The following is a 16,279-nucleotide window of genomic DNA, read 5'->3' as shown; positions in this document are numbered from 1 at the left end:
AAGAGCAGGAAGTCTGTTTCATTATCTTTGTTCTAGAGAACAAAGCTTGGGAAGCCATCTGCTCATCCCTTCTCTCAAGTGCCTGCCATTGTTTGACCATGTCACGTAGACTCTTGCCTTAGTGCCTTTGCACCTGCTGTTCCCCACTGTCTGGAACACCTGTCTCCACTCACATCCATCCACACGGCTCTCTCCCTTGTTCCTTCAGGTCTCTGCCCCAGTATCAACTTCTCAGAGTGGCTTTCTCTAACCACCTCTCTATAAACAATACCTCCCACTCTCCCAGCATTCCTCAGGTCCCACAATGTGCTTTTTCCCCCCATTTCACTTATGATCATCTGCTTTCCTAGGTAGATTTCCCCCCATTTCACTTATGATTATCTGCTTTCCTAGGTAGATTTAGCCCTATCTCCCCCATTCAGAACATAAGCTTCCTGAGGGCAGAAGTTTTATCTAATTTGTTCATAAAATTGCACTCCAGTGCCTAGCATACAGTAGGCATTCAATAAATGTTGGTTGAATAAAAAAAACAGATTGTCTTTCTCAATTTAAGATGATGTAATCTGGGCAGTGCTACTGAAAATTTTCTTTAGATCCTTTATTGCTGCTGTTTTAGAAAAAGGCATGTGTAAGTTCTTCCTTGATAACCAAGACCCATGATACCAAGATCTCTGGATTTTCAGGTCTATGATATAAAATAGCAAAGTATTTGCATATAACCTACACACTTCCTCTTACATTAAATCATCTAATATCTAATACAACGCAAATGCTATCTAAATTGTTGTTACATTGTATTCTTTAGAGAATACAATTCTTTAGAGAATTTAGAGACTAATGACCAAAACAGGCTGTACATGTCCAGTACAGATACAAATACTTTGGGAATATTTTTCATCAACGGTCAGCTGAATCCACAGACATGGAACCTGTATGGATATAGAGGGCTGACTGTACTACACAATCAGTACGCAGATGAGGACTAGAATTCCAAATATTCATTTGAATTTCTTGAAGTCTTAACACTACGAGCTGTCCCATTCCATTTGGGTCCCTACCAAAGGAGTCAGGGGATCAGTCACATAGTCCCCAAGAGTCTCTCCACAACCCAACCTCAGGCCTGGGCCACTGGGAACCTTCTCTTCACAGGCTCATTTCTTATCCTGCTTTTTCAGATATTCTGTAGCTCAAATCCTGACGCAGTTTTCACGTGCCAGTCTATGCTTCATTTAATTTGAGCAATGCATGCTTTGATAACAATCTAGCATGATGCAGAAAGCAGGGTTTGGCCTGTGGGGACAATGTCATCTCTGAACAAACGAGAGTAATCGCATGCCTTTAGGAGTTCTGGCTCAGTGGACATAGACATCATAAGATGTGGCTCTTCTTCAAGGACCAGGCCCACAGAACAATGAGCACACCAGGGACTTCTTCAGAATTCCCTGTTGCTGCCGAGCTTAGGTGACATTTATCACTCTCTGAAATCAGCCGTCTCAGTGTTTGCAGTGCCTTGGACATTGCTTCTGTCTTGGCTGTTGAGTGAGGAGTCAGCAGATATGTACTGGCATCTGTTCTTTGCATGACATCCAAGACATCAAAATAAATGAGGCAAGATGAATGGCTGTGTTTGCAGCTTTGAAGACAGATTTCACATTCTGCTGCCTAATTTCATTTCTGCATGAGACTAATTAACTAATTTGTGAAGCATTAGTGGAATGACTGTGCATTTAGCCCCCTGAAGACAAAATGCAAGTCTTTTACCTGCTGAAATCCATATGCCTTCATACGATTGATAGAATCTGCCAACATTTGCTGAATATTTCTTGAGGAACTGGAAGGTGACTAAAAATTAAATGAAACACAGTTTTATAATTTTTAGAGCTGTGATACGATTTCACAAGCCAATCTGCCAACACTTTCCTAGTTTCAATGTTCACTGGTGCTGCCCCATCCCTAGCTGGAGTGGGAGCCTTCAAAGTCGCCCTTCCCAGAAGCTCCTGAGTCCCTGGGTCTGTCCTGACTGGAAGCAGAAATGTGACTCCTCAGCAACCCCAATCAGTAGGGCACATAAATGAATTACTGGCCAAGAGCAGGAGCCATCAGTCTGGTGTGTCTTGAGGCCCTGGGATGACTTCTAGACATTAACATTACTCTCTAAATTAAGTTCTCTCATTGCTTGATCTCTGTGCCCCCAGTTTTAGCTCAGACAAGAGAAATGCCTTACTCTCTACCATTTAACTACATTGTGCCTTACCTCCTCTAGGACTGGAGAGGTATACCTGGAACACCAGTTTGGTGTTTCCTTACCTGGGTCTCACACCTCTCTCCTCCTGCCCTTGTTACCTGGTATCTATGTTTCAGCTGCTTCAGATGCATTTCCCAGAAGGCAACTGGAGAAGCATCCCTTGCCTGGATTCCCTGGTATTAATCCTGCCTACCATGTGCTGACCCCTCTGGGCACACTGACTGAGCTGGACGATTACATTTGCCCCTTGAGACCAGGTCAGTTACACTGGCTCTCATCACACTACTCCTGGTCTGAGTCACGTCCCAGCCTGGGCGACTTTATGCCACGTGTGGTGCCATCTCGTCACCTGCAAGCCACATCATTGTGATCTCTATACCCTGTGCCTGAAGATTAATTCCTGAATTTTGCCACAGATTAGTAATAGTCAGCAAAATTTCAGTACCAATATTACATGAGGAGCAAGAGGACACTGTTGGGTCATTACTATGCCGTGTATAAAACCAGGGTGGTGAAAACTGCCAGCTACCTCAATTATGTCTTTTCGTTACAAGAGACGGGCATGTGAGTACCCAGAAACACCGCATTTCTCAGCTTCCCCAGCAGTTCGGTGAGTTCCAGAGAATAAATCATCTCAACATAATGCAAGTGATAACTAGCACTTGCACTTCTATCCAGGCCCTTGAAACCTCCTTCACGCACTCCTCCAGGCCACTTTCCCCTCCACAAGCTGGAATGGTAACACCCATGTTACCTAAAGATGGCAGAACTACCAAAAGTCTGAGGCCTGAGGAGCTGAGCCCTTGTAGCCAGAACACCTATCCTGGAGTATTGTAAAAGAGAAAAACTAACATCTATTGTGTTTTCTCCATTACATTTCATTTCAAAAACCTGGCCCCGGTAACACTGGTGGCATACTTTCTTCACTCACCAAGGATGGTTCAATTAATGCTAACCCTGGAGACCTGATATAGCTAGATACTATTTTAGTAAGTATTATTTTTATTCCTCACAACATCCCTGATAATGGGCAGCACAACGCCCAATTTTCAGGTGAAAAACTAAGTCTCAAAGTTGTGTAGTTTCTCAGGATCACAACTAGTGAATGCTATCGTTTCTGTTTTTCCCACCATGTTGACATTGCAGTGATAAAAAAATGAGATGCAGAACTTGGCAAAGTAATGGATCCTATGGGTTTCCCAATCACTACTTACCATATTCTCTCTCATTGTTTTCTCATTTTATTATTATAAAAGGATACTCAGCTACTTTACATCTAAAATAGAACAGTACAGTAAACAGTTCCTTTACTCACAATCAAGTTAGAACTGCTCCAACAGGTTTTGTTTAAGTCTGTGTGTTCAAAAATCCAAGATGACTTTGAAATTCTTTGAATGCATTTCCACAATAAGGAAGTGATCTTTGAAACCGGGCTCACTCTCCCTTTCCTCAATGATCTAAGACCCAGTTTCTTGTATGTTGAAAACTAGGAGGTAGGTCACTGTCCTCCCTTGATATCTCCTCATGTATTATAGCTAATGCTCCAGATAAGCTAGCTGTGCTCTCAGAATCAGAAGAACCTGGACCTATTTCTAATGTGGATCTTGAATGTGCCCTAAAGGCTTATCTCCTCAAGGCCTGGCCCTCAGATCCGTGCTATCAGGAGGTGGCAGAAACTTTCAAGAGGTGAAGCCTAATGGGAAGTCTTTCTTGGGGGTGTGTCCTCAAAGGGGACTGTGTGACCCTGACCCCTTCCTCCTCATGTCTCTTTTGTTTCTTGGCCACGAGGGGAGTGGTTTTGCTGTACCATGTGTTCTTGCCATAATGAGCAGCCTCATCAAAGGCTCAAACAAGTGGCCAGTTGATCATGAACTGAACCAAGGACTAAAGTAACCCCTGTGGCTATGAATGAACACGGTCTATGAGTGTTGGTCGGAAGTGACAGTATGCTTTCTTTGTCTTTGAAGTTTTAGGCTCTGTTTTCCAAACTGATGTTTACAGGTTCGTTCTTAAGTTTTAGCATAAAGTTGACTAGCTTAACAACCACCCCTGAGATGAATATTTCTATTCATCTGTATGTTTAATCCATAGTGTAAACCTTTTGCTATTTATGCATACTAAGACCTACATTGATAAAAATTCTGCTTTTCAAGGTGAGCCAAGGCTTGCCATTATCCCAAAATGTTAAAATAATATGAAGAACTTAAGACTTGTATAAAGAGCTTCATTGGAATACACTTACAAGTTCTACAATTCATAAACAACACCAAGTACAATGTAATAGACTAAACATAGTGTGAGCCAAAGAAATTTCCTTTATTAAAAAACAGCAAGATTAATAGGCTCAAAAGTGATGGTTTATGATGCTAATTCCAGAGGGAGACAACCCTGGACACACCATTGCCACTCTAAGCATTCCCAGAGGAAGAATGATGAGGTTTTCTGGAGGGGACACCACATGAATATGCTCCTGAGTCCTTCCTAGACAAAAGAAAGGGATGAAAGCCACTCCTCTACCAGTAGAACTTTGGCTGTAATGCACTTTCAAGAACAATACATCATTTGACCTTCATATCAGATGTAGGTTTATCCTGTTACCAAAGACAAGATGGCCTGATAGTAGGAAGGAGGCCAGAGGCCCAAGTTCACATCATTCCCATGCCTAGAGATGGCTTTGTCCATGGGGTTCCCCAAGAAGAACACGTCTCCTCTCAAGTACGTGAGCCTCGGCCATCATCTACATTACAGAAACTTTGGCAGCTGCTGAAAATCTAGGGGCAGAGTTAAAGCAATCTTTCCTGCTTCCTATTTGCTCTAAGTATAAAGAAACACCACTATGAGTATTTATGCACACATCCCCAGTAAAGAGGGAAAATGAAAGCTAATAACATAAAAAATTAGTGGACCTCCTGCGGACACCAAGTCAGAATGAAGATCCTAATTAGATCTAAAAGTGTAGCCCACCATATTGGCCAGACAATAGTATTTTTTTAATATTGTTAAAACTAAAAGTATGGTAACTCAATCTATGTAAACAATTGAGCTATGAACAGATGCTGCTGACACCATCAATATTACACAATTGCAAGTTGTATTTTCTCCAGAGAATAAGTATCATATAAGAAGGATTATTCTAATTATATTCACTTTTTAAAACTTTAAAAGCTGTTCCTTCTGGTTTTTAACTTTTTATTCATTTTGTTTAAAAGTAGGGTTATGCAATCAGACAAATGCCAGGCTCCTTTAATTCCAACAAAACTAGAAATCTCCAATAAATGGAACAATTTCAGCATTCAATTTTTGTGGTAAAGATAAAAATGAGCTAACGTAAACAAGAGTTTACTTTTGAAAATAAACTAAGTTTCTACTCATCTTATTCTCCTCTACTTCTTAAATTCATAATACTCTTTAATAGAATGATTCTTAGAATAACAACCTCCATGAAGGCAAATGCCACTTCAGCTTATTCACCATCACCTAGACCCCCAGCAAAAAGAACAGTGTCCCACACTTAGTAGGGCCTCATAAATACTGGGTGAATGAATGAACACACAAGAAACTCATTAAAACACTTTCAAAACCATTAAAATATATATAATCTAGTTCTACTATGAGTCAAGATAGACTGAGTTGAAGTTCTTTGAAAATCAGCAGTCTATAACTCACTCGTTTTGTTAACCAGATCACTGAAATAATCAAATCATCCTCTTCCAACTATTTTAAATAAAAGAGAATTTCCCAATCATGATTGTAATATTAAGCCTTGGGCATACCAGGATTTAGCTTTTTCTCCTAAAAACAGGAAAGATAGAAACTGTACTTCAATAAAGTTCCAAAGAATAATAATAGAGAGAAAGAGAGAGAGAAAAGATATTTTCCTGAGGCCACCTACAATAACAAGATGAAAAGCAGAACAATAAATTTTATTGCTGTATAGTCCATGCTCCCTGTGGAGTGATTTTACTGAAACATGAATCAGGACAATGGAAGCCTGAGGAAATCTTTTCCCCATTTCTCTAATATTGTTCCTAGTAAAATCTATGCCCAGAGACTACTCATACTCAGAGTTAGAAGTACAGCCAACTTTAACATGATGCACTGTGATTCAAAGGTGCACCTTTACCTAAAACATCGCCAATAGTATCTGAGCCAACTTTGAACACACTGGAGCATTGAATTGTCACATTAAGTGAACGTTAGTTCACTTCTCTTGCACCTACCCCATTACAGCCCCTGTGTAATGGGTACTGATTATGGCTCCACTCTTGATAAACACTATTCTTCTTCTGTTTTTACCTGACATACCCAACACTTCATCTATCACAAAAATAACATTGCAACACTTCTTTCACATACACTAGAAGGGGATATGCATTGAGGAAATACAGATGCTGGTTTGGGGTAAGATGATCTCTCTTTGTTCATATCAAACACAATCCTGGAAATTCTAGATTGCATTTCAATGTGAACACAACAGAAGGAGACAGTAACATCTTCAAAATGCAATCAATAACACAAAGCTAGAAAGGTGGATGGGGCAAAGCATTTCAGATGGGAAAGCTCCAACAGCCATACCTACACTCTCATCCATGAAAAAGAAATAGAGGAATTGTTAAATGTAAAGTATAAGTTTAAAATAATAAAAGATTGCTAAGAGGATATTCACAGTCTTAAAAACATGGCTGATCAGGAAGACTTGACACAATGGGACACTGAAACCTAACTAAGAATAATATTAGAAAAATAATAGAAAATAATTCCATAGCATACATAATATTTTGTAAAACACATTCGTGTGTATTATTTCACTTGATTCTCATGTGTAGCTATGTAAACTCCCATTTTATGGATTAGGAAACAGCCCCAGAGAGTTAAATGACTAAGTGCTTGACCTCCAGTTTCCTCACTCAAAATTCCATCTTTCTTCCTAGCACACTACTTCTAATGAGTAGAATAAATGAGTCACTGAAAATAGCTCCTGAACATAGCATTACATTAGGAAGTTGATGACAAAGTAAAGCTGTGTCACCAGCTTTGTGATGTACAACTCTCAAGACTAGAAATCTGTTTTTCTCTTTTTAAATTCATTTTATGTTAACCTTTTAATGCAAGATATTGTTTCATTTATTTATTTGTTTTTAAAAAGCACAACAGTGTAAATGACTTTTAAGGTGCTGGCATTTTGTGATTTTTATCTTCTACAAAATTTTATTCTACAAGTTCCCATAAAATTCTATTAGTTACATGGAAACTACTTGGATAACTGTGCAGACCCCTGATTACGGCTCCACTTTTGATAAGCAGAATTATTCCTCTTCTGTTTTTACTCGACATACCCAACACTTCATCTATCACAAAAATAACATTGCAACACTTCTTTCACATACACTAGAAGGGGATATGCATTGAGGAAATACAGACGCTGGTTTGGGGTAAGATGATCTCTCTTTGTTCATATAAGTGCAATCCTTGAAATTCTAAATTGCATTTTGGAAATGGATTTCCTCACACCATTTATAGTGAGGTTCCTTACTATAAGTGTGCACTCAACTCCTTGATCTCCCAGAGACTGGCACCATGGCAGCTGCACACAGGAGCCAGGCAACACCACAATGATTCCACTAACTCCAGGCTCAGGGTGTCTACTCAGGCATGGAGTGCAGGTTTCCCAACCCTGCCACCTACCAGACATCAGTGATCACTTCTACTTCATCACTTCCAACAGTCTTTTTTGCCCTACAGAAGGCCCAAACTATGGTCACTATGCAATAGCATTTGAGAGAAATAAGTACCAAAAACAATCATCATATTCTTTTTGGTCCTTTCAAAGAAGTGGTCAAGTGGGCTGATGTTAGACTCTCACTTCTGAATCACTCCTTTGTAAAAGTCAGCAACTAAAATTCAGTTTGAGGGAACTGGTGGCTTCAGAGTAGACAGCAAGCTTAACTTTACTTTGGAAGGGAGGTGGGGAAGAAGGAAAACCTAAGTGGAAGTTTTTCATTACATCTTAAAATCATTTGACAGGTGGCTTCTACTGCTAATGGGAACATGCAGCTATGAGTTAGTTAACACTCAGTAGTATAACTGGAAACCACCACGGTTTTAGTTCAAGTTTATAGCCCCATAAAGCAAATGTACAGTTTGTTTCATTATCATTAGTTGTTCTAGTGAAATGGTAGGTTTAAAGGCAAGCAAAAACCTTGGGAAAGTTCAGAAAGTATACCTGTGTGAATGCTGCGTGTGTCTGTGTGTGCACAAAATGTGTCATGTTTTATAGGGGGTATGAGTGGTGGGGGTACAGAGCCAAGAGGCCTTGTCTAATGCCTTTTGGCTAAAGAAGATGAGACAGGGGATGATGCTTGCTCCAGGCTTTTTAATCTGCTAGCTGCAAGGTCTTCTTTTTAAATTTTGATTCTAATACTTTGAATTCCAGATGTTTGTGTTCTAACTTTTTTAATCTTCTTTTTAGCTGTGTGGCCAACTCTGAAGGCCATTTTTGTAAAACTAGTGAAATAATTCTCTGGAGATAAAAATCTAAAAGTGAGCAGAGACAGCTTTATTCACAGTCTCCTTCAGGGGCAAGGACGGTCAGTCTACTGATTAATGAGTTCCTGGAACTACAAATTACATATAAGCACAAACACAAAGGAACTTATCTCTGAATTAGCATACTCTGAAATTTCCCCAGCCACACTCAGCACTGCTCTGTTCTCTACCAAGTTCTCTTGCAGGAGTGGGGGAGAAATAGTGAGAACATACAGAGGGCTGTCCATTCAGGGTCCCCAAAGAGCTCCAAGCAGTCAAATCCTCCTAATTCCTATTCAACTCCCTCAGGTAGGGTGAGCCTATTCACACAGTACCTCACTGATCATCATTTCTGCATCCCATTAACTCTCCATCACATTTGTCTTTGTCTGGGAATGGCACCTGTTCCTAACCTGCATGTCTCAGAAACTGGCAAGATGATAGCTCAATCCTGTGCCTGGCTGTCACCTCCCGTTCAGTGACAAGTATGTGGGAACACTGAGTATTCCCTGTGCTCCACCCAGACCCACCACACGCTCACTGAATACAAAGCACAGCATCACTTTGGAGATTCCTTAGCTGCATCACTCCTGCAAAAATAAGGGCAAGACAGGTGTTGTGTAGAAGGCAACAGCTTTGCAAAATAAAAGCCATGTACTCAGTTCTAATCTTGTTTCAGCCTCCTCAATGTAGACAAACCAACCAGCCTCCCTTGGCCTCTGACTCATCATCTGACAAGTAAGGACTAAAGGTGCTCAAGATGAGAACCAATGTCCTGTAATTGAAGGTCTTCAGGGGACAATTCTTGCTGCTTCTATCAGTTGATATTTGGATAAGCATCTTTATAAACAGAAATGTTCTTAGTTTTTTTCTGAAGGAATAGTATTGCTAGTTTGAGTCTCTATTTTAGAGTGGGAAAGGGTCCCTTACAGGACACTGCCTCAAGTCACAGGACTGTAAGTACTGTAAGGCCTTCCATTACCACACTAGGCGTCTTCTACCTTGCTGGGAGCATGGCTTCTAAGTATTTGGTTCTTAATTAGGCAGTTTTAATTTGGGGTAATTATTTAGTAAAATGAAAAATTTAAAGCAACAAAAATATATTTTAAAAAACCACATTTTTGTAAAGATTATCTTGAGGTGTAAAAAAGATGCTCTGAGACTGGATCTCACGTTTTCTTAACCATATAGCAAGGATCAAGTGACTCTCTTCCTAACACCCAGGTTTGCTTCGTGTAGCTGAAAGGGTGAAGCAGAAGTGTCTCACTTCTTGGACTGGGGCAAACCTTTCATTCTTCTACAGGGGATCGCCCTGGATGAAGCCATTTGCTAATAAAGTTAGCTCAAGTAAGATTGGTACAAAATAATCCAACAAGGAAAACTAGATTGGGCTGCTCAGGATTCTGGTAAAACTGCATACACTGTTCCATAGAGAAAAGGGAGTAGCCCTCTAAATTTTTTAGACGTGAGATTAACTATTTCCTAGGTGGGCCAAGAGATAAGTTTGTGGTTGTTGGTGGTGGTTTTTTTGTTTTTTTTTCTTGGTTGTTTTGGGCGGTACTGGGAATTGAACTCAGGGTCTCCCAATTGCTAAGTAAGTGCTCTACCCTGTGAACCACATCCCCAGTCCTTTTGTTTTTACTTGTATTGTTATTTTTCAGATAGGGGCTTATGCTTTTGCTGGCCTCAGATCTCCATCCTCCTATCCCTACCTCTCATGTAGCTGAGAATCACACACAGCCCTAAGAGATTAGTTTTGAGTGGAAGTGAAGGACTGAGGTAAAAAGATCTGACTAGCATTGCCATTTGATAAAGAACATGTAATTTTTTTCTTTATTCACAGAAATAACATTGAGTTAACCTCAACTGTGGACATCACATCTCTCCCTAACTGCTGTTTCAATGTGAAAGTTTAGGTTTCAATGGTGTGGTTCATCCACTGAACACCTGGAAATCTTATGGAACAGTCAGCAGGGACGTGAGAAAATACTGGTCTTCAGGCCATGCAGGTATGGGTGTCAGTTTGGGATATGAAAGTTTAGAACTAGAAAGCAACACATAAGAAATCACCTCAGGCATCAGATTCCATTTCTAAAGCCAACGTAAGACTTTGGATGGTGGCTGAAGCCTTCTGTTGACAAAGATGTGAGGTCATGCCTTGGTTCACAGGAAAGAATGCTGTGATCAGTTATGACGTCTGCCCTAGGTGCAGGCATAGGAAGTTCCCACATGTGTGCTCTGTGTTTCCTACAGTTTCAAAGTCCCTCATTATGTAGGTAAGGAAAACTACAGAGAAAAGTCAGAAAGAAAATCCACTGAACACACTTCCTCACAGTGCTATCATTAAGTTACGATAGTTTAGAAACAATCCTTTATTGACAGTTCTGCAGTCCCAAAAAGCTGTGAAATTATATAACTCATACAGAAGGGAAAACCTGACTTGAACTAAGATGGGGCTATTTACAATATATTTGATTATAGAGTGATGCCCCAAATCTTGTTTGGGGGGCATTACATACTGTATACTACACACACATTTCTTATATGAGATCTGAAATCTGAAATACTTCTTGGTCCTGATGTTTGGGTAAGGGATGGTAGACCTGTATCATTGAGTCCATCGCCTACATGAGGACGGTAGGTAAAATGACCTCTGAAGACACCCATACTGTGAATATATTGTGTTGCATACCAACAGGAACTTTGAGGATGCTAATTACAAACTATGGACCTTAAAAGAGGGATTATCCTGGAATACCCTATGGGACAATCTAGTCACAGGAAATCTTAAAAAATGCAGAGAGCTTTCTCCAGCTGGAATCAGAGAGATTCAGCAGAAGTGGAAGTCAGAGAGATTCTAGGCAGGAAAGGGACTTGATCCACTTTTGCTGGAGGGGCCATGTGAAAGAATAGGAAGGGATGTGGGCAGCCTTCAAGAGCAGACTGTCCCCTGGGTTACAGCCAGGCTACAGTCCCAGCTCCTCCGGGAACAAACAGTATCCTCTGGTTGATGGCAAAGAAACAAGGCTATCAGGTGGCTTATTTAGCCAATGATCCCAACAAGCTCAGACTGGATTCTTTAGCCAGGCGTGGTAGATCAGGTCTATAATCCAGCACTAGGAGGCAGAGGCAGGAGGACTATGAGTTTGACATCAACCTGGGCTACATAGTGAGTTCAAGGTCAGCTTGAGCTCAACCTGGGCTACATAGTGAGTTCAAGATCAGCTTGAGCTCAACCTGGGCTACATAGTGAGTTCAAGGTCAGCTTGACTAAAGATAGAGACCCTGTCTTAACATGCTTCTCCGCCCTCAAAATGTGGATTCTTCTCCAGAAAAAAAGCCTATTATAGCTGACACCCTGATTTTAGCCTTGTGAGACCCTAAACAGAGAACCCACTCATGCCATGACCTAAAGAACTCTGAGATGATAAATGATACTACTTTAATTCATTAGGTTTAGCTTTATTTGTTACAACAGCAATGAAAACTAACACATGTGACAAGCCTGTTTCCATTTCCAGAATATGGCCTCTTGACATTTACTTACTTCCTGAGTCCTAGCCAAAGGATTTGATCCCAGTCAGGCTGTTCTCCCTATGTTCCTCACACAGGATGCTCTGCACTTTCTCACCATCCATATACTGCTCTCCAAGCCAGCAGACTCCTCTTCCCCAGCCTTTCTGCGTTTAGCATGCCCTCCCCACTCCATTCCCAGCCTCCCCAAATCAGGCAGCCCTACCCCAGCTGGCACTTGGCTAAATCCTGCCTCATTCCAGGCTTCCAACTGCTTCTCTTCCCAGTGAGATTAAAACTCCTGAATGATGAAGAGCTTATCTTATGCCTCTCTTGTGGCTCCATAATACCTATCATTGCGTGTACTGATAAACAGTCACTTAGAGAATGACTGATTTAGCCAAAGCAGCCCAATGGTATAAGGCAGTGAAGCATGCAACCAAGAGGAGAGAAGAGGCTTTCGGTTTTTCTGCTTCAAATCACCCCTCTGATTTATACTGGGATTTGCAGTTTTTGATGTATTTCCAAATACATTGCCTCGTGTGATTTTTACTCCAAACTCGCAAGTTAAACAAAGCAGTTTAACCAGTTTTATAGATGAGAAAACAGAGGCTCCAAAAATTTATGAGATTTGCCTAGTTAGTCCCAGTAACGAACCTCACTACAAGTAATCAGCCCCTGGTTCTCACGGTGGTGCAGAGAAGAAGAAGGCTAGAGCTGTGGCTCTAGAAAAACACCATCCCTGTGAGTCAGACAGACTGGGGTCTCCAGGCAGTTAGGTTGAATCTTGTCTACTTTTCCATTGTGCCCTTACTCCCTCCCGGTCTCCTTTCTACACACTTTCTTTTTTTTTTTCTTTTTTTTAAATTTAAAATATTTTAATTGTCAAAACAATCATATATATTTACAGGATATGATATAATGTTTTGTTATGTGTACACATTGTGAAATGACTATATTAAGCTAATTAACATATCCATTACCTCACATATTTTGGTTTTTTTTTTTTCTTTTATTATTCATATGTGCATACAAGGCTTGGTTCATTTCTCCCCCCTGCCCCCACCCCCTCCCTTACCACCCACTCCGCCCCCTCCCTCTCCCCCCCAATACCCAGCAGAAACTATTTTGCCCTTATTTCTAATTTTGTTGTAGAGAGATTATAAGCAATAATAGGAAGGAACAAGGGGTTTTGCTGGTTGAGATAAGGACAGCTATACAGGGCATTGACTCACATTGATTTCCTGTGCGTGGGTGTTACCTTCTAGGTTAATTCTTCTTGAACTAACCTTTTCTCTAGTACCTGTTCCCCTTTTCCTATTGGCCTCAGTTGCTTTAAGGTATCTGCTTTAGTTTCTCTGCATTAAGGGCAACAAATGCTAGCTAGTTTTTTAGGTGTCTAACCTATCCTCACCCCTCCCTTGTGTGCTCTCGCTTTTATCATGTGCTCATAGTCCAATCCCCTTGTTGTGTTTGCCCTTGATCTAATGTCCACATATGAGGGAGAACATACGATTTTTGGTCTTTTGAGCCAGGCTAACCTCACTCAGAATGATGTTCTCCAATTCCATCCATTTACCTGCGAATGATAACATTTCGTTCTTCTTCATGGCTGCATAAAATTCCATTGTGTATAGATACCACATTTTCTTAATCCATTCGTCAGTGGTGGGGCATCTTGGCTGTTTCCATAACTTGGCTATTGTGAATAGTGCTGCAATAAACATGGATGTGCAGGTGCCTCTGGAGTAACAGTCTTTTGGGTATATCCCCAAGAGTCTACACACTTTCTTATTGAGACAGTTCTGTTTAAAGCTACGAACATCTGAGTCTAAAGCCTTCCTTCTGACAGGGGAAAAAGGGCCAAAAGGTAATCCTGGCAGTGTGCTTACTTGACACAGACATAGACACCTTCCCTGGACAGATAAGGAAGTGGACCTGAAGCAAGTGGTCCCACCTCCACCTCTAACTTGGGTTTTGCACAAGCTGTTATCCTTAACTTCCCCATTCAGAGAACAGGAGCAAAAATGTCTCACACTTCATAGGGTTGCTGTGAGGAAGAACTGAAACAGGGAATGTAAGACCTGAGAGCTGTACAGGGCTACCTATGTTTAAAATCCAAATGCCTCACCTTAACCATTATGGACCCAAAGCCAGCACTAAAGTGACTCTACCTGTTTCCCCTAACTGCTGTTTCCCCAGCTCCTAGCTATACTCTTTTGATGTGTTGATTTCTTCCCTTGAAGCTGGACTTGGCATCCTTTAGCCTGCTTTTATTCTATTCAAAATATTAGTCAGTAAACAGGGAGGACAATGATGAAGAAAGGGTAGGATTTACTCCAAGTTCTACATGTTTACCTAAATCACCCTTTCATAATATAATCAGAGCACAGCTGGAAAACACTGTCTGAGGCAAATGAAGAAAAGGGTCTGGATTAACCAGAAACACTGTCCCCTGTAAGTAACTGACTCTCCACAAAGCTTCTACAACAATGAATGTGCAACCAAGTGTGGGTTGAATTTAACTTCCACCCACTCCCTGATAGGTAGCAGTTAGACATAAGTGGTGGCCGCAAGAGGAAGAAAGGAAGTAGTCATTGTAATTCAACTTCCTAACTCCACTAATCTCTATTTAAAATCAGGTACTGTGTACATATAGATGTAAATGGAAAACAATACCTGTTGAAACTATTCCAGGAATAGGGGGAGAGGGATATAAAGGAGAATGATGGAGGGGGTGAATTCAACTATGATATATATGATATATTGTAAGAACTTTAGTAAATGCCACAATGTACCCCCACCCAGCACAATAATTAAAAAAAAAGAAAGAAAGAAAAAAGATCATAGCCCAGGGGTTATCACAGGACACTTTGAAGTTAGCCAACCACTAACTGCCCTAAAGCTTAATTCACTCTTAATCCAGGAGTAATCCACATCAACTATGTCCAGTGCAGGGAGGTTTTCACAAGTAAATTTAACAAAACAAAAACCCAAACCTAAGAGCGAGGTAGAGCAAAGGTTAGCAATTTCAAACAGAAATTCTCCATCAGTTAGAGCAGGAACTAGTAGATCACTCAAAGCCTCTCTTAACAAGACAATGACCCAAACTCAGGAAATCATCCCAGAGGCCAAAAGGACCCACAGCTAAGAGTTTGCAACTTTAAAACCTGACCCTATCGTTCTCACTCTAGAAACAACCCACTTTCAATCTGTTGAAAGTGTACTCCTTTCCTAATAAATTTTACTGTTAACTTTTACTACATCTTTTGTATCCTGCTTGAATTCTTTTCCCTCCAGACACAAGAACCAAGGAAATTATCCATGCGTTTTTCTGGTAACACTCCCCACAGCCCTCGGGAGACCAAATCACAGTGGTAGGGAATGCTTTCTTTCAGATTCAGATCTGGAATACTATATCAGCATACAGTGTACAGTTTCTGGTGATGACCTGTCCTCGGGAAATATATTACATATCTAACAAGACTACTTTAGTAAAACATAGCTGATTCTCTTTGAATAGTGTTTATAATCCTGGAAAATTGATAGCTCTTTATATCCTTCCCTGCTATGCATTACGATTACTAAGTTCAACAAAAATTATTGGGAGATTTTTCTTTTCATAATACATTTTAAGCCTTGTAATGTAATTTTAAAGACAATATTCATTAAATATTATAGTTAAAACACACTGTAGCTGAAACCTGGAAATCTTTGTTGGGAAACCTGATTGCATTTTGGAAATGTACTGGATGACTTTCAGTGCACTAGCCTTGATTTCCCAGCAGAGTTCTCATCCAAAAGAGAAGGTCTGGGGGAAGGTGATGAGTTCTCTTTTAAACATGTCAAAGATATGATGAGAATAGGGACTAACATAGATATGCAAAACAAGGACATTGCAATCTGTGATTTGGAGGCGAACCTAGTAATATCTTTGAACATCAGTTTCATCTGTTCAAAAGAAACGCTAGTTCTGTCATGGTTTACTTCACAGGA

General features: G+C 40.5%; 1 protein-coding gene across 12 annotated transcripts in view; it reads right to left on the bottom strand.

The window, feature by feature from the left end:
* The window catches only part of Sh2d4a (SH2 domain containing 4A), an 86,218-nt gene that overhangs the window by 25,271 nt on the left and 44,668 nt on the right, over positions 1-16,279 (bottom strand). For 11 of the 12 annotated variants that reach the window (XM_074055104.1, XM_074055105.1, XM_074055102.1 and 8 more), the window contains one exon: positions 1,762-1,842. The exons of the other annotated variant lie outside the window; for it this stretch is intronic. In XM_074055104.1, coding sequence (XP_073911205.1) covers positions 1,762-1,842 — 81 coding nt within the window. The remainder of the gene's footprint in view (positions 1-1,761; positions 1,843-16,279) is intronic. 12 annotated transcript variants of the gene reach the window in all.

This window comes from Castor canadensis, chromosome 14 (genome assembly GCF_047511655.1).
Source record: "Castor canadensis chromosome 14, mCasCan1.hap1v2, whole genome shotgun sequence".
Lineage (NCBI taxonomy): Eukaryota > Metazoa > Chordata > Mammalia > Rodentia > Castoridae > Castor > Castor canadensis.
Note: the sequence above shows the minus strand (reverse complement) of the source record. Positions and strands in the feature narration are given on the sequence as shown.